The sequence below is a fragment of the Lagopus muta genome, chromosome 2, assembly GCF_023343835.1.
Source record: "Lagopus muta isolate bLagMut1 chromosome 2, bLagMut1 primary, whole genome shotgun sequence".
In the NCBI taxonomy this organism is placed as follows: Eukaryota; Metazoa; Chordata; class Aves; order Galliformes; family Phasianidae; genus Lagopus; species Lagopus muta.
The window spans coordinates 51,341,388-51,361,022 of record NC_064434.1 but is presented as its reverse complement, the minus strand read 5'-3'; the positions used below and the strand labels follow the sequence as shown (position 1 = coordinate 51,361,022).

The 19,635-nt window shown below is 40.8% G+C and overlaps 1 protein-coding gene across 3 annotated transcripts in view; it reads right to left on the bottom strand.

Annotated features, from left to right (window-relative positions):
• Positions 1–19,635, bottom strand: part of RSPO3 (R-spondin 3) — a 90,502-nt gene that overhangs the window by 29,350 nt on the left and 41,517 nt on the right. For 2 of the 3 annotated variants that reach the window (XM_048935407.1, XM_048935409.1), the window contains exon 5: positions 1,824–2,890. The exons of the other annotated variant lie outside the window; for it this stretch is intronic. In XM_048935407.1, the coding sequence (XP_048791364.1) occupies positions 2,697–2,890 (194 nt within the window). In that variant the 3' untranslated portion in view covers positions 1,824–2,696. Of the gene's footprint in view, positions 1–1,823; positions 2,891–19,635 lie in introns of those variants that run through there. 3 annotated transcript variants of the gene reach the window in all.

Sequence of the window (19,635 nt, the reverse complement as noted above, 5' to 3'; positions counted from 1 at the left end):
GAAGGGAAAGATGCACCAGAGTTTGTAATAAAGGTTTATATGGGAGTATATAACAAAACTCACATTTGTCTTAACTTCTTTTCCTTTCACTCTCTTTTTTCCTTCAATCTGTTGCTCTTAATACTGCTTTTCCAGTCTTCCATCTGTCTTTGCCAGATAAATGGCATTCCTTCATTGACTCCAAATGATGTAACAGAGAGTAACTGAGATCACTGACATTCTTGGTTTAGCTCCCTTATTTTGCTTTTTTTCCTCCACTTAACTCTCCTCTGAATTATTTGTATAGGTTTTGCTCATACCTTTATTCAGAAACCATTCTTCCATCTGAAGTCCCCATGTCATCTAACTCCCATATTTAATTACAGCAGGAAAAAGACATCATCCTGCTGAACATTTCTAATAGTTGCAGACAAAGCTTTCTTGGGTTCAAATTATCCATGTTGTCCAGCAGGTGGTCTTGTTTGACGGATCCAGCTAGGGATAGTTTACCTGGCCATCAGCCTGTCCCTGGAAGAAGTAAATTGAATAGTAAATTCTTCCCGAGCAACTTAATATTCCACCAGCACCCCAGGCAGATTGGTAATTGCAGCTGCCAAAGAGGGTTTGAAACACTGAACGCTTCTTCCTGCTGTGATGTCAACCCCTCTCAGCACAAAACTGCTGCCTGCAACTCAGCCTTCCGTGGCAATATCTGAGCCTGGCAGAAGCAGGATTTGCCCTTTCTTCTCTCTGCCTCCTTTCAACATTCTCTGGTTACTCAGTGCTGAGCACAACTTCTGTGCCCTCCGCTTCTCTGACACCAGCTTCTCCTCAGCTGAAGCTACTGAGAGAATGGGAAAATGCAAGTGCAGGAAGATTGCTGCTGCTAGGATCAGCAGTATGAGATGGAGACTAGCTCACTGTGAAGGAGGATGTAGATAAGTTACTTGATGGAGCTGGGAACCTGCAGGGAGCCACCTCCACTCAAGTTTCCCACTGTTAGGTGCCTCTCACAGGCATTCAACATGCCCCACTTTTCTCTTATCCTTACAGACATCATTGTATGTTGTGCATTGTCAACCTTTAGATTCAGCCAGCAAATATATAACATGAAAACAGTCTGGGTCTAGTCACACAAAGTTTTGACTAGTTCTCATGAAAGATACAGCCAAGCTGTGAGAGCCTTCAACAACCTTGTTATCAAAATACTGCATCTATACATGTATATTTAAGAGACAAAGTTCTTATAAAGCAAAATGTAAGAAACAATACTGCATCGCTGGCTGAACAATTAGTATCTCCCTCCAAAAGTCACTGAAGAGTCATTGATTGAGTCTTTTTTGAAGTCCAAAATAGACTGTATAGTCAAAATCATTCGAGAACTGGCAAGGAAGGCTTGCCTGCTGCATTTTCTAGACCACAGGGCACACTAGGCAGGCTATTACTCCTGTGAAAACTACCCTTGGGAAAAGCATGGCAACTAAGTAAATGTGATCAGTTGGCCCCTCAGTGTTTTTTTGTAAAGAGTAAATCCATTTCTAAGCAGAGAGACAGCATGTAGTGCAGCCTGTACCTTGTTTGAGTGTCACCCTAGCAGGAACATTACCATGGGGTTTTGCTTGCTCCATGAGCAATGAACATTTTCACTTCTTCTGTGTCAGATAGAAGAACTGGGAAAAGAATTTAAGCAAAATTAGACAAAAGTTGGCAAATTCTATTCATCAATATGCTTGAAGTTGTGATTATACTATGCACATTGCGGCTGAAGTTTTCTTTTTCTCTCTGTGAAGCTTCTAAATTTTCCCCTCCCCCAGCAGAAAAGGAGACAGCATCGCTGTGAGAAATACAGTTACATGGTCTATTTCTCTGTTTTTTATTAACTCAACATTGTCTCCTACAAATACGATTTGTCATTCACCAGAAGATTTGAAATGTAGACTTAAGTTACACATAGGTATAAAAAGCATAAAACAGCACACACTGTACCACTGTTTAGACCAGAAAACATTCTGTTGTCCCACAGATAAGAGTGCTATTCAAGCTCAGCACCATCACTTTCTGCCTCAGGGATTCAGTCTTCAAAGCTGCAGACATTTCTGCTTCTCTTCCCTCAGCTTTTGAAGCTCTGCAGGCTTTCCCCTGTGGTCTCTCATCCACATTTGGAGCACGGACCAGGGAACCACAGGCAATACCACTCTGCTCCACCAGAGGTTATAAAACCCTTGGTTCCTCCTGGCTCTTCAGAAATCAGAAGTGTTTTCCTCCTTCTCATAATAGTTATGTACAATATATGAAGGGATACGATTTGCATCTTTGATTTAGACATATCTCTTGCCTCATACTTAAACAATAACTTGAAAAATATTTTACAAAGAAAAAGAACATTGTTCATCTGAATGTCGTTCATTATTATATTGCTATATTTTATACCCTATTATTAATATATACAAAATTTCTTAATTGCCTTTTACAGATGCATGGAAGCATATAATATAACAGTTCTAAAGTATCCCATTATTAGACTTTTTCTTGGCTCATCTCAATCTCTTTAATAAACTATGTTTGCTTGGAGAATATAGGAAGTATTTGGAATGTTGTTTAAAGTTTAATAGTAACTGGTAGCATTGTCCATTTGCGGCCTGAACGGTTGGAACACCTATCAGGGCGATCTGGTAGAGATAGCAGCATCATAAGACTTAAACAATCATGGAAGGCTGTTAATGTGCAGTGTCGACAGGTGCCAGGTTCTGTTCTTTACTGGGGGCTTTTCGTTTCTTCGGCTGCGTTTTGTTGTTGTTTTCCCTCTGCTCTCGGTTTTGTCTTCGGGCTGCTCGCCCTTTGCTTTCCTGTTTTGACTCCTTACTTTCGTCTTTGTTGGACTTTTTTCTTTTTTCCTCCCTATTTTTTTTCCCTGAAATAAAAATGATGACACATTAGAAGACTTGCTCAGGCTGCAATTTCTGACTCCCCTGCTTTGCCACAGCCTGTAAAACTTGCCCTGGATTAGCACCTCCCATTAGGAGCTGGACACTAGTACCAGTGTCTGGGAGTGTCCAACTCTTCATCAACCTACTAAATTAGTACACTGGAACTAGTACCTCCCATCAGTCTGGCTCTAAACAAAGAGCTGAAAGTTCCCTGGAGACAATCAGTGTTTTAGAACCAATATAAATGCACTTCTCTCTCCCCCAGCCAGGGGCACAGCTCCATGTACTCCACCAAAACACAAATGGGAACTCCTGTGGGCTTTCTTACTGAGAGACTGGTGAGGTGCTGGAATGGATTGCCCAGAAAGATTGTGGATGTCTTATTCCTGGAGGTGTTTAAGGCCAGGTTGGATGGGACCCTGGGCAGTCTTACTTGGTACTTGATACAGCAGCTGACAACCCTGCCTGTGGCAAGCTGGAACTTGATCCCTTAGTCCCTTCCAACCCAAGCCATTCTATGATTCATGCTATGCTTCTAAGCCAGGTAACACTAACTATTGACTGATATAACTTTATAGACCTCATAAACTACAGTACTACTGCAAATAATCTATCATTTTATTCTATGTCAAAAACACTTCTTGTTTTTAAATATCAGCAGATATAACCCAGATTTCCCACAGATACTGGGGAAGTTACAAAAACTTGACAGTAGCTCTTGTGGTTGAGAATGCTGAATACTCAGAACTTTGCCAATGATGAATATTGAGAACTATTCCCATCCCAAAATCAGAGCTGGGATTTTTTGGCACTCCTGCGGTCTCTGCAGGAGTAAGACATAGTGGGGAAGTCGGTGCAATATAGTGGCTTCGCTGAAAACTGATGACCATCCAAGGTCAGGCAGAGTAGAGGCACTCAACCAATCCAAGATAGGTTGGAAAAATGGAAAGAAGTTCAGAGGTGATGAAGAAAAGGCAGAAAGCAAGGAGCAAGGCTAAGATGTGAGGATATGCTGTATCCTATACAGTCTAATTTTACAGCTTCCTGACCAATACTGAGGTAGGAGAGCATGGGAAATTCTATTTCACACTTATTGAGTCAAGTACAGACAAACATCTGAATTGTTCATGTTGCTTTATATGCAAAATGGCCCCTCAGTTTTTTAGTAACTAATCAGAGATAATCCCACATACATGCAGAATCCATCTCTGAATTTGACAATGCCACCTAAGATATGACGGAGCGAGCATGGCAGACCTGCAGAATGGGTGTGCCAGGCTCAGGGAGTGCTAACCACATCTGGGAGAGTTCCAGTCAGAATGAGCGTGCATCATACCCAGCTGTAACACTGTCTCTTAATAATGCATAAATTACAGTATGGCATTTCATTCCAGTGGTTTGTAAATATAGCTGGCCCAAGTTGAAATGTTTTTTTGAATGGAAACTGTCCAGCCATTCAGCGTTTGACATTGTTCATTAAGTGACTGGCCAAAGCAGCTTCAGCTGTGATTTCTTAGCCACAATTTAAGCATGTTGGAAAAATATTTAATGGCTTCCCTTTCTGTCATGGATCAAAATGTACATATTTTTATATACATGTGTGAATATACTAAGAATACACATGGCTACATATCTGCAAGTTCCGAGGAAGACTTAACATGAAGCTAAACTCATCTAGGTATGATTTCACTGTTTCTGTTTTAATCATACTGATATTTTATTATATAAAATGAGGAAAATTTATTTATTTAAAGTATCTAAAGTGGTACTTCTGCTCAGAATAAGCTGTGCAATTAATTTTTTTTTTTTTTTTTTTTTTTTTTTTTTTTGCGTGGTTTTATACCAACATCTCCATATTGTTGCTGTTTGTGAATGCAACTGTCTTCTAGATCTGATCTGTTCTGGTAATGCAATAAAGCACTGAAAGGTCACCTTTGCCCAAACTGGTTGTTTAGCTCCTTTCAGTATTTTTAGAAGTGGGAGTTTTCATGACAGTATAATATTACTTCATTTTATCCTGCTCAGTTTGGACCCAAAGGAAGATTCTACAAGCAGATTAATTTTGTTATGCCATCTGCTGGCACGGGGGTGTAGCTAGAGACAAATTCCTGTATGCATCTCTCTCCTTGCTCACATACATGTTATCTTCTTCCCAGAAATTTGTTCCTGATCCTTTGCTACAGCACACTGAACTGGACTCCTGAAATGGTAGAGATTGTTAGGAAATCTGGGCATTAGGCTAAATGAAAAGTGCAAAAATTATACAGGCTACTCAATTTACAAGTTTGTCCACATAATTCTTTGCATTTGGTGAAGTCAAGGCAAAGGCAGGAATAAAGCTGAAACTCACCAATGAAACAGGCGCAATGCAAGAATATAAACTAGGCAAAAATTATTCTGGGGAAAAGTCGCAGCCTCCCCGTGAGGGAGCTGCAGGGCAGGAGGCGGCCGCGAGGGGGCGCTGTGGTGCCGCGCACGGCGCCTCCGCCGGCGGACTCGGAAGCCGGGCCCGGGCCGGTCCTACTCACCCTACGGGTGCCTGAGGAAGTCAGCAAGCCCTTTCCCTACCGCCTCTTTTATTTGCCATTGGAACGCCTTTTTTTTTTTTTTTTTTTTTTTTTTCTTCAGTATGCCAGGAAGAGGATGTAAAAAAAGGCACTGTGTTGGAATTATTGCCATTTCCCGTGGGTTACGGAATTCTTTCATAGTGATGCACTGACACTACATCATTTCTTTCTTTTTATGCATTCAATGAGCCCTTCTGAAACGTAATTAAAAAAAAAAGGAAAGAAAAGAGGACAAGTCTATTGAAACAGGAGGTAGTCAAACACTTCCAAGCAAATGTTTTGCTCATGAAAAAGTGAATTCATGAGAGTCAAATAGCTCCGTGAAACAACTAGCATAAAAACAGCTCTTCTTTCAAACAGAAACTTTACATTGCCAACTGTACTGGAGTAAATAGTCTGTTCTGTCAGTTTTCTTGTAGATAGGAGATGCTTTGCTATTTCTAATAGTGACAGCTTTGTATATTGAAATAAGCCTACAGACATGCTGTAAGGCTGAGAAGTGCAGTAGTTCAAATTAAGTGCAGATGGTGAAATTAATTCAGAGAACGATATAATTACATGTCAAATCAGTTTAAAGGTGCTGACTTCTTGTTAACCTAATTTATAGCCTACAGTCTCAGAAATCCCCCCATCTGCATTTATATACTCCATGCTGGAATACATCTATAAATGTGCAAACTAGGCTGTTTCAGAGAAGTCCTTGCATTGTCACACCAAATGTGGAGTTTCCACTAGATCTATAGCTTTATCTTATGGTGCAAAAGAGCAAGAGTTGATCATGGGTTAGGAAAACTCGGGATTTAGAAGATACTAAATCACTGCAGTTGATTGCTGATGTGCAGGTTCCAGATTTTGTATTCTTTAGTCTTATGCTTAGTCTTACCCTATTATATTTTGTTGCAATTACCACAGGGGACTCAGAGCAGTGTATTTGTTCACTTCTCCTTTCCGTAGACAGAAAAACCCCAAACCACCATAGGAATAAGTGCAAGTTGATTGTGCAAACTGCGTTGCTCCAGTGGGAGTTGTCACAGAAGAGGCATCATGGAAATCCCAGAGGGGTGAGGATGTTATCCACTGAGGATGATTGTATTTCTTTGGGATACATCACTCCTATGAAGAAACTCATCCTGGGAGAGCAGAATGGGCAAGACAAGAAACAGAACTGTGTCTGCTGGGATTGCAGGCACATACGTAATGAGCTCCTGTCTGGAAGGGTTCTGGTACTTCCACTGTGCCTGTCACCACGGACCACAAATCCTCCCCACTACACTGTAATCAGCTGAAGAGCTATAATAAGAGACCACAAGCCACAGCTGCAACGTGCCACAATGTTCTTTCACACTCCTCACAGCCTCAGCTGACCCTTCAGCGCTCCCGTGTAGAGGCAAAATGTGAGGAATAAGTGCCCCCACTTCATGACCACACTCCATCCCAACTATTCTCATCTTTCTCAGAGACATTTGTTAGCCTTGTTAGGGGTGTCACCACTTCCTTACTGCTCTACCTGGACAACAACAACATGACAACCTGGAAGAAGTTGTGCCAAGTAAAGATACCAGTAAGAGGAGCATTCACCAGGCTCTTACATCACTTTGTACAGTTCTGTAATCCAGTCATGTCATATTTTGCAAATGGATCACTCTCATTTGCATGAAAAGTGACATATTTTTTTCTGGAACACAAACCATGGCATGCACTCACACTATTTGCTGAGATAACAAGCCTCCAAAGCCACAACTGCCCAGTGAGGCAGAGGACATTGTCCTTTCATTCACAAGCCATTAGTGACTGATTCATCTGGTAAGACTCTATGAAGTTTAAACAACATAACTTTCTTATCAGTGATCATTTCTTTCCTAGTTATGTTGGCCCACTTTTATAGTAACCCGATCTGAAGACGAACAGAATAGTGAGGATCACCTGTGTCAGAATTACCTAGGCTCAGTGCATTTCATCTCCTTAGTTGTTCCTCTTGAAGATGAAACAATTGCTGAAGCAAAGTTGAGTAAAAAATTAATAGGAGCTAAGGTTCAAAGGCATTTAAGAAGCAATTCATTTGGCCATATATACACTATCCTGCTGCTGAGCTGTATAAGAACAGCCTACCGGACCTTCACATACCACTCCAGATAGCTACAGATCTTAGATACATCAAGATACCTCAAATGATATTGACATGGTTGAACAGCTGCACAAGTGGACTTGTGGCTAACTTATTTCCTTGTCTCCTCTAGAAAATAGAAATACTTCTTTAGTTGCAGATGGGAGGTGACATTAGAGCCTGAAACCTACAGTAGTCTTTCAGGAGATTTAGGGTCCTTGATCTTCACTAAATCTGAAAATAGGATCTGGACCACTAAACTGCATTCACTTGAAAAATATTCTTACTAATCTCATGTGTACTTGTGGGTCCTTACAAGGAAAGGACAACACTGAGTTGGGCATGTTAGTAGGAATGAGAACATTGTGACTAAATATAGGAATAGATCAGACCTGTTCGACACCAATTTCAAAAAGCAAGCAGACAGGAAAAGAAGGATTCTGAGCATGTGAACAATGCCGAGGCAGAAGATATCAGAATTTGTTGCTGTAACAGTTGAAGAGTTAATTATATCCCATTTAGGTATATGGGAAGTAGTTTCTTTCTTGGGATGCTTGAGAAATGACACTGCTGCACTCACAAGCTCACAAGCAAGGCTTATGGAAAGTCCCTCACATAACTGGCTCCTGACAACTTCTTAGCAACAGAAATGGGTTGGAGCTCTTTCTTGTGCTGTAGAAAAGACATTGCCAGTGCCTGAAAATCCAAGAATATCCTCCAGTTGAAGAAGCAACCAGAGGAGGAAGATTTCTGTAATGAGTTCTGTTTGCTGTTTATGGAAGCACTTATTGCAGTCTGTTCAAAACAGAGCCTGTAGGCATCTATTTCCTTTGCACTTGCCTGTTGGGACTCAGGGAATTTGTTAGCAGCCTTGTTTTAATCAACACTAATGTTGTGCTAACAACAGCAATTTTATAATTACATAACAGTTTTCATCTTATAAGATCCCACAGCTTATAAAAGTTCAACAGTGTTTCCAAAGAAGGGAAACTCATGGCTATTTAGTTGAGCAAAAAACACTCCAATTGTTTAGGATGAGAAGTGACCTACACCATGCTGGTATTTAGGAATGCAGTGTTCTCCCTCCGACCTTCATGCTGAGCTGGCATTGAGATTTTTGAGAGTTACTTCTGAATGGAATTAAGTTTTCACAGCTCTTTAAAATTTACAAAATGGTAGATGAGTGTCCAAATCCTCTGTATAATTCTCTTTCAAGACTAATGCAATCAGATGACAATGGAAAGGCTGCAGATAGTTGTGACTGGTACCAGAAAACCCTACCCTATTGTAACTGTAGGATACTGAAAGAAATCTATAGTAGCTTGTATTCCTTAAAGATACCAACAAGCCATGCCCTCCTACTAGCCCACATTGAGGTAATAAATATAGTCCTTTTTAGAGACTTACTTCAGCTGGTGAAGGCTTTTGAGCAAACCAGAAATAAAAATGTGATGCTGCATTTTGTCAGAGTCGCATGTTTAGTCTGCCTCTCTAGAAATAATCAAGAAAAGTTATACATGATAAGAGACAGATGCTTGTGCCTCTGCAGACATTTGAACTCTTTCTAGTACAATAGTAAAAAGGAGAAAATATCCAAATAAATTTTTTTCTTCAGTATTCACATTTCTACTTGGAGTTTTTTGAAGAGAGGGATAAACAAGAGAGGCCTTTTTCTTTGGCTTTCCGTAAACCATTTGCATTAATGTAACCTGTTAGTTCAGGAGACAGTCATATTATCCAATATTTGGATGCATCCATACACAATCAATGCAGAATGCTTTTTTCCCTACATGAACACACTGGGCTCTGCTAGTGATCCCAAAGTGGATTTGCTAATACTGTTTCTAACACCAGGACCTGCCTCACTCAGTACTGGACCTTCATTCAGTGTCATCATTGTGTGTATGCATTCAAACACAAATGTGTGTGAACAATACATGTCTTAAGAGATATAAAAACGTAACTCCATCACTTTGAAGCTTGGGTAAAGCACATCAGTGCCAGGTAGGTAGACCTCAAAGGGCAGTTTTCCTTCTCAAGGCTGGTGGCTTTCCATCACCTGTCCTGTGCCAGGTGTCGTTTTGGAGCAGTATCTGAGGGCAGTTCTTTACTTATCCAACGTCCCAGGAAGGTGCAAGAAGATGGAGAGTCAACAGGATGTAACACTGGCCCTGCTTTGCATGGTTCACTTGTCCCGTCTCCTCCCTACTCCATTTGTTTGCTTTCCCACCTGTGGTGATGCCTGTGCTGACAGGTGGATGGGAACCTGTGCACACTTCGCAGTAATCCTGGCCAGCATGACTGATTGATCAGCCAGTGGAGCAGTAGCTCACATACACATGAGAGGCAGCTCCTGATGGATCCACTCAGCACAATCATCAGCCCAGAGCCAGGATGCCATTACTTGAATATGCCAGAGGCTTGGTTTTGCCTCTGTTGTACTTGCTTAAACACGCTGAGGTCACCAAGGTTGTTTTCTGGTATAAATGAACAAATAATTTGCTTTCAAGGGTTCTTTTCACAAGCAAGGCGTTGAAAAATGACCATTTCTTTTTGTTTCATGTCTCCAGTATCTGTGTACTATTTCTGTTGGCCAAAACATTGATCTTCCCCTCTCTAGGAAGTGCCAGCATTTCCAAACACATTTTCATCCCAATTAAAATGGCAGGTCATGTTTCTAAATTTCACTCAGATCAGCAAATCCAAAAGTCCCCTTTCAACAACAGTGACATGACATTTCACTTTGGCCATTTCCACTTGGTTCTATGAGGTTTTCTCACCTACTCGAAGAATGGCATTTCAGCAAGCAAAAAGCAGCTTGAGGAGAAGGGGATTGGAAACAACAAGATTCCTGAGCTGCCTCTGAAAAAGGCTCAGGAAATTTTTTTTGATAAAGGGATTCAGAATTGAGGTCTATGAAGCTTGAAGAGCTCAGATGACCAAGATGCTCTCATCAAAGGAATCTCAAGTTCTCAGGCTCTTGAGTCCTTGTCAGCCTGCCAGGTGGACTGCCAAGGGCCAGCCCAGCAGACAAGCTGAGAGAATACTGGGCAGAAACCTAACACAAAAGCCAAGTTGTTTCAGAACCTGCCTGCTTTCTCCTGGGTCCTCACTGAAATCAATATTTTTCTGGGAAATACGATGAGTTCCACAATTTGGCATTTTCCATTCCTTTGGAAAATTCAAGTGCATTAAAAACAAAACCCAGAGATTTCTGCGGGGGTCATGGAGGACATGCATGAAAAAAAAAAAACAAAACTGAATGCAGTTATTTTAATATTTCCCGTAAATCCTCAGTTTGAAACGTGTCACAGATAGAAGAAATTGTCCATGTAAATTTTATCCAGTCTCTCTAGTCTTTTCTTGTTTTTTCCAAGAATGTGATAAGTTTATTCTTTTTAAATCCTTCTGAGAATGAACGCTGGATCTAAAGCTGTTTGTAGTAACACAGGCTTTGCACACTGAAGTTAGCAGCCGGTTTTATGAGTAGCTTCAAGTGGAATGTGAAGAATGAGTATTGCATGTGATGATGCATCACTGGACTTCATTTTATTTAGTATACTTTATAAACTGACCACCATCCCATTTAGATGGGGAACAAATGAGGTTAGATAGCTCAAAGGTTAGAGGAGATGAAGCCCCCAGTGGGAAGAGAAAGCAGCCTCTCATGGCACAGAGCACCAGGCTGTGCTAAGGAATGTCTGCAACCCCTTAGCCACCTCCCCAGGAGATCTGCTCCAAGTTCCTGCCAGCAGGAGATAATGGCAGCCCAGCAGAACTTGCTGCAAGCATGTGTTATTTTTTCTCTTTTGTGCTCGGGGGATGAATTAGGAGTGCTACAGCACTGCTGGTAAAATTGTAATAATCTTAGGCATTGCACTTGTGAGTGTGCCCGTGGGGTGTGTGCAGCCTGTAAATAGGGCCAGTTATAAGAGCCATATTGCAGGGCTGCAAAAAGGTTCTGAGGAACCAGAAGCGAAAGCAGCATGAGTGACATTTCTTCAGTAGGATGTATGGCAAGAAGTCAGGACCTTCTCTGGACTCTGAAAACAGAGACTGTGGGGACCAGCAAAGGTCTCTCTTTCTAACCATCTCTTGCGTCCATCTGAGGAAGATCTTATACACAAATCAACTATTATGCTCATGCCTGTCTTTAAAACCAATCAGTTAAACACTTTCCTGCCTCTTTTAAGAGTTTTCAGATTAGTGAAAAATGAAATAATTCACTGTTTCTAAAATCTGACTGTCTCCTCCTTTTGCTCTAAACTCCTTAAGCACTCTTCTTATAATACTGAAGACCAACTCTGTAACCACTGAAATAAAAAATATTTTGCAAGGCTCTGGTATGGCACATTCTGAAACACTTTATGGACTGTCATACAGATGTGTAGCATTCTCAGGGGCAAGGAAACAGTAAACATACAGTACAGTAAGATAGTAATGAAGTAGAACACGCTGCACAAAGAATCCAGAGCTCCCACTCCAACCTTAGCCATAAATTCTCAAAAATTACTTACAGCTTTTCATGTACTTTTGAAAATGTTACCCTGGATTCTCGTATGTCACAGGAAGTTATTTTTTGTACTCTGAAAGAGTACATTGCTTTCAGCTAGAAAACAGAAGTTCCATCAACTTTAAACCTGAATAAGCCCTACAGTATTCAGAGGGATTCACAGAGATTCTTCCATCTCCATATTGCATCTTCCACAATGTCAGATTTAAACTTCAGTAATTCATCCATTATAGCTTTAGTTTGTTTTAAAAACACTGGGGAAAAAAAAAATCTAACAAATAAAATAAGCTGTGGCTGGGATTGCGATTCTTCATCTTCATGGTGGACTTTTATCTATATAATGGAGTCTTTATGACATCCTCATGTTCCACAACTATAGAACGGAGATAATGGTTCCTTAATTATGTTTAATGCTTTGACAGCTACAGATGAAAGCCATTACTAGTGCAAGTTAAAGCCAATGAAATGGATGAAAAGACTCCTCCCTACTTTTACAGCTAACGTTTTAAGGAACTGAACAACAGGCTTCAATCAGTCAGACAGCTCGGGTCCTTTATGGAGTATTGTTTCTTTGCTCATGCTTAAAGGTAGCAGGGTTCAGATCACCTACTGGCATTCCCTCCCACCACCCACATCCACATGAGAAATAAAGTCAGTTCCTCTGCATTTAAACAAAAAAATCCTTCTGGTTTAGCAATGCACATTTCTACTTAAGCAATAAACATCTGTCGTCTGCCATTCATTAATATTAATTATAAATGGTCACTAGCTCATGGGATCCAAGTCCACCAGCTGAGATTTTTCCAACTGTGACCTTGCAAGGGTTTGTATAAAAAGTGTTCAGAAGGGTCCTTCGAAGCCTGAAGCCAACAGTAAGTGCAGTTTGCAAAGTATAGCATTTATATCATGCACTTAGAACAAGAGCAGTCAGAAAGGGATATGGAAAGTGGGGGAGGGAGAAAAGGAGAGAATACAGGGGCTAAAACAGGGCTCCTTTAAACACTTAAGTGTTTTAGACCTTTCTGTAGGCTAATGACAGGGAGAGGCATCGTTCATAATGAGACTGGGCCATGCACTAAACATTACTGTAAATGAAAGGTTGCGTGAATTAAAGGTTGTTCATCTCATGTTTCAGGAATGTAGTTGTGTTTCATGTCTGAAGTCTGTTTTCCTTTTAAACGGAGTTCTTCAGATGACAAATGAGAGAGGGAATTTCAGAAAGCAAATGAGCAGAAGTAAATACATGTTTAAGAACAAAGCAGAGACATAACGGTAGTTGTAAATCTTTATGCTGGGGCTACTGTTTGCTATAGATATTGGGGAGGATTAGATTAGATTCAAAATTCAAAAAATTTCATCACTGGGTCATTTTGCTTGTAAACCCCAGAAAAATCCCCAGAGTTAATAATTACATACTAGCCTGCAGATGTTTAGCTTGTGGACCCCTGGTTAATTCTTTTTACAGCCATTTTTTGTTTCAAGGAACTAAATATTGAAAATTTTGGAAATGGTTTCCTTTTTTCTTTCATTAAAAACATGGCCACAAAAATTTTGCATGACAAATGACTGATGTCTTTCTTTCTTCTCATTAGTTTCTTGCCACTTAAAAATTAACAAACACAAGTGAAAAATATTTGTTTTCATCTGTCCTTAGAATTAACCTTTTTTTTTTTTTTAAACTAAATACAGCAATATTCCCCTGATGAACCACATCTTTGTCTACTATCAAATTTTGTATAGGTTCATTGACGACAGAGTGGTGGTAGCTTTCATCTCTAGTGAATTAGTGTGACAAGAGAGTGGTGAGGTGCTGGAACAGGCCGCCCAGAGAAGCTGTGGATGCTATATCCCTGGAGGTGTTCAAGGCCAGGTTGGATGGGCCCCTGGGCAGCCTGCTGTAGTATTAGATATGGAGGTTAGCAGCCTTGCCTGTGGCAAGGGGGGTTGGAGTTTGATGATCGTTGAGGTCCATTCCAACCCAAGTCATTCCGTGATTCTATGATTCTAAGTCCACTGAGCTATATACACAGGAATAGTTGGTGAGTGCAAATAGGAGCATGGCAGCATGGCAGGCATACCACCAGGAGAGGATACCTAAATTAAACAAAATGGAAGAGAATTTGTTTCAATGCCCTCATTCAGGCCCAAATGAAAATCTGAGCTTGGTAAAGACAGAAGGACACTTTATATTGAATGTGTCAATAGACAGCAATACTTGAAATAGTGCTGTGCAAATGTGCAGTATGTCTTCTGTCTGTGGAAGTCTTACAGAAGGCAATAGGCATGAAAAAAATTTATGGAAATGTTGTGGTAATTTTAGAAATGTAGGGAAGCTTATCAAAGCATTATCTAGTTCTTTACTGGACTCTGTGGCTGGATTGCTATACTTAGACTGTTTCTGATGGATGTTTGTCTAACCTCCTTAAAAATCTTCCATGATGGAGATTCCCACAACCTCTTTCCTGATCTTTACAGTCTCTGATAACAACACTGGATGTTATCTCATTGGGAACAATACAAAGCTCCTTTGGCTCTTTATAATGAAAAGCTATGGCAGCAGATGTTTTCTTTGTCAGAGTTAAGGGGCTGGAGGAGAGCTGGGAAGTGGCAGCCTAAAGGCTACAACAGGTGTCAGAGCTAGGAGGGAGCATGTGCTGAGAGAGATGAGGAGGCTGGAGATGCAGAGACCTGGGTGGGGAAAAGCAAACAGAGCTGCTTGGGTGGGAAGAACAGGCAAATACTCAGTAAGATGAGGAGAAGCAGCAGCCAAAAAAGTGCTTGTTTTCACTTTGTTACAAAGGAATGTTGAAAAATCTTTTCTTTACAGCTAGATCCAAAGTACCCTGAAGTCAATGGGATTTCGATGGGTCTTGGACAATGCCCCTTAAAAGAATTAGGCAGCTAAAACAGTAGTGAATGAGTGCCATTAGTCTCACAATTTGCTGTGCTATAACAGTATTGCTATACATGGAAGTGTTCCACAGCTCAGGATTTAGATGATTTTACAGTGCTCTCTGTGTCACCATTAAAACTTGAAACATCCACTGCCAGATTTACTCTGTAGATCACATACACCAAATATTTTGCATTCTTGGACTAAATCTGATGGATGTACTAGATCTGATGGATTTGTAAGAACTAATGCTTTCTTGCATTTGTTCTTCTTTCCAGGTCATACAGGCAAAAATGGAGTTGTAGATCCCAGATGACAAGGGCCAAGTGGGCTGTGCTATCAGTAGCCACTTCTCTTCATCTTTACTCTATGGTAATGTTGCCCAAGGACAAGAAAACAGCTTGCTCTGGTCTGCTGGGGAGTAGAGAACAGAAAGTTATCAAGATGTGTGGCCATGACGCACAGCCTGCAAGAGGCTGATTTCCTCTTCCAACTACGACAAATAAATCCCACTGCTCCTTACAATGCTAGAAGTTAGGGCAAGGCTTTGGAAGTACTAGCTGTGAGAAGTGGAGAAAAGGGATAAATGAGGACAGGCAGGCAGACTAAGGAAATGATGTAGGGTAAGAGAAAAAGATATTCTGTTCTTTTGCATGTGATCTCTGCCCTGCAGCTGGGAGAATACAGTAGGCATGGTTTCCTATTTTCGTCTCCATGGAACACAGTCAAGTGATGCCACCAGATACGAAGGTGCTGTGGATTAGTACAGTACAGCTGTGCAACAGAGGAAGGCCCTTTTGTGTCTGCACTGCATGACTGCTAGTTTGGTTTCAGTCTCTGACCTGCACCAGCTCCCTTTCTCTTCCCACCAGCCAAAGCAGGAGAATAGTCCCAAATAGTCTGGATGCAAACCAAAAGATGCTCCTTGGTCTTGTAGTCAAGGACAGTGCATCTTTGCATGCTTTTCCTTAGCAGTACAGTCACAGCTATGGACTTCACCTTCCCAGATAATTCTATTCAAGAGGGAAGATACTAGAAAGATGTTCAAAATTTGGTGCTGAATGGATGGGCACTTTGGAAGGGTGGAGGGAGAGGTATTAGTGATGTTGTGTTTTTCCTACAGAGCTCAGACATCTAAAGGATGTTTGCAAGCCACTTCTGGAGCACAGGGAACCTCCAGAAGGGAAGACTGGAAAGGGAAAAAGATGATTTCTATCCCTTATTTGGTTTAGTGATCTAGGGAGAAGTGCTCCCGCGTCATCCATATTTTATTATAAGAATGAAGTCAGCTTTTTTTACGGATTCACTTACTGCACAGGAAGAGCTGACCATCCACTTCATTCTCTGCTTTGAGATGACTGTCACACTGGATAGCACTGTATGTGCAAAGACTTGCAGCAAATTTGTGTTGCCTGCTTGCACAGTGTGTATGTCTGTCAGAACTGGGAGGTACGGTAAGAATTTGATATTCACCGTAAAACAAAGTAAGCACACTTGTAGCAAAATGGTACACTACTATTAATTCATTTGGATTTTAAGGTCTTAGTTTGCAGTTACATAATATGACATTCAAAAATGCCTAACTTCAATTATATTTTGAAAGTGCTTTGACTAAATTTTAAAATGGGTTTTCCCTGCCTTTCCAGCCCTTGAATTCTTGAGCTGTACATACTTGCTTACTAGCTATTTTGGATTCACAAACCTCTCTGACTCATACTGATCCTCTTTTTCCCTTCTTAACCATTCTCTCCCAAGATCTCTTTTCTGAATGGTGACCATTTGTGCAGGCCAATGGTGGTGGTCAGCTTTGTGCTGTCCGTGTCCTGCCTTGCTCAAGGTATTTCCAGAAAGCCATTTCCCTTGATGTTGCAACTAAGGAATTCCCAGTCGCAACAGCCCTGGTGTAGGGGGCTGGAAATGTGTTAAAGTTAAAGAGTCAAAACCCCTGCGAGGAAAGGAAATGAGAGGTCCTCTTGGCAGAAACAAACAGAAAATAAACAATTGAACTCAATTCCTCAATTATAGTAAGTCAGGCTCGCAAAGGCCAGAGTTATGACCCACTGGCGTATGCAGAATGTAAACACAGGGATGCAGTAATTAGCTTTGTGTTCATCTTGAAGCTTCAGAAGTCCTGTGACCCACCATGGAGTAAGGTCATTAACCACAACCACACGAGTGACCTTCACACAGGATACCCCATCTCTCACAGTTAGTCTAGAGAACAGTGCACTTGTGATGTCTCTCTGGCTCACATGCGCCAATCCTTTTGTTTTAAATACCACCAAGCTATACAAAGGAGAGAGGATCTGACTTTCAGGATGAGCTGTGATTGAAATATCTTATTCTCCCGTGCAGTTATGCTTAAGAAGTTAGCAGGTAAGATCCACATCATTCACCCTGGACTGTCCTTAGCAGTCATTGTGAAAAGGGAGCTCCCTCTGGAGAAAAAAATCATTTTGCTCTTTTTAGAATCCATCTAATGGCACATGAATCCCCCTCCCCAAGAGCAGTATTCCAGTATCCCACCTTTGATATGATACATCAAGGACCTTCTTAGACATAGGCAACTAATTTTTAGCAGGGGCTCAGTGATGACTCCCATCTTGTCATGCCTTTTATGAATTCTCAGAAGGCAAAACCCTTGTTGTAAAAATCAAGTGCACATCAACTTCAAATTGTCCAGTATGAAAAAAAAAAATTCTACAAAATGAGTAAGCAACTACTCCAGAGTCCAGAATTTTCAGGAAGAAATTGGTACTACTGCAGGAACAAACACATTGCTATGGCACATATTTATGTAAATGGGTACAAAGGGGTTTCTTTGTATTGTAGAGATTACAAAACCTTGATTTTATGGGACATGGTTAAAAACTCGTGCAAAGTGTGAAACTCTACTAATGGCTTCCTTCCCTACTCTACTTCCCTGTACATCTTAAAATTGTAATACAACTTACACACTTTCTCTTATTTTAATAGAGGCTCTCTTTCTCTTTCTCTGTGCTGCCTGGGACACCTCATCTGGCCATTAATGAAACTGATGCACCTTGAAAAGACGTTAAATGAAGATTTTGTTGCTATTGTTAGAGATACTAAAAGCGCCTTCTGTGTTCCCTTGTTACATGAATCCACGTGGCATCAGAGTGTTTACACTAGGGTGGGTAACTCACACTAGGGTGTTTACACTAGTGTTTACACTAGGGTGGGTGAGTTTAAGTTAACTGAATACAAATTAAGTAGTTTATTGTGTAATACCGGGGTTGCTCCAAAAGTAATGCCTCCTATGTTACTATGTTGGTCCATTACATCAGAAGCAGATGCTGGTGCTATGGCAGTAAAAGCTGAAACTTCCCATCAATATTCCGTTACATTTTGTTGCTGTGTGACAGATGGAAGCAGAAGGGCAATCTGACAGAATAGTGTCTGTCCTGGAAATGAAGCAAAGGTGTGGAATTGAATTCCTCTGTGCAGAAAAAATGGCACCCGCTGACATTTACTTATGCTTGCTGAATGTTTCTGGAGACCAAATGGTGGATGTGAACACAGCAAGGCAGTGGGTGATGTGTTTCAGCAGAGGCAACACTGACATTAAAGACAAGCCATGTTTTGGATGGTCATGCACAGCTGTCAGACTATGAAATGAAGAATGTCTTTATCCACAGATTGTTGGTTTACAACAGGAAACTGCATACAGAGCTGAAGATCAGCAACTTTGTGTTGGAAATGATGGCGGCAATGCTGGAATATCATAAAGTTTGCACAAGGTGGATCCCTTGAATTCTCACACAGGAACAAAAAGAACAACATAAGCAAGTTTGTCAGGATCTATTGAATCAATATGAGGCTGATCCAGTTTCTTGAATCACATCACTACCATTTATGAGATGTGGTATCACCACCAAAAGCTGGAGTCAAAATGACAGTACATGAAGTGACAACACATGAACTTCCCATTAAAGAAAAAGCTCAAGATGCAGCCCTAAGTGGGTAAAGTGATGAGCACTATCTTTTAGGATAGGAAAGTAGTGATCCTTCCAGATTTCCTAGAAACTGGACAAACCATCAACTCCGACCACGGCATCACAACCCTGACTAAGTTGAAGACTTGAACTTTGAGTCAGACTAGAGAAGAAGATAACCTTCCTCTTGCAACAATATAATGCCAGGCCCCAAGCCAGTTTGCTGTGGAGCAAATTGTCAGTCTTGGTTGGACTGTCTTATCATACCCACAGCATAGTCCAGATTTGGCTCCTTCTGAATTCCATCTGCTTGGACCAATGAAAGATGGACTGTGTGGGTAGCATTTTCCTAGCAATGACACCATCACAGCACCTGTGAAACATTGGGTCACCTCCACTGGTGCAGATTTTTACAAGTGCAGCGTGCAGGATTTTGTTCATGCTGCAAAAATGCATAGCTAATGGTGGTAAAATTAACTTTTTGTAGCTGTCATGGTTTTATGAGAGAATTTGATAATATTGATAATATTAAGAGAAATTTTTCTATCAAGTAGTGTTATTGTGCTCTTTGTATTGGTTGCAGTTATCATAGAAATTAATAGGAAGCATTACTTTCACTGTGACCTATCTATTAACCTTGTTAGAATAAAGTTACATTTTTTTCAGCTGAAGTAAAATCTTGACAAATGCCTTGGG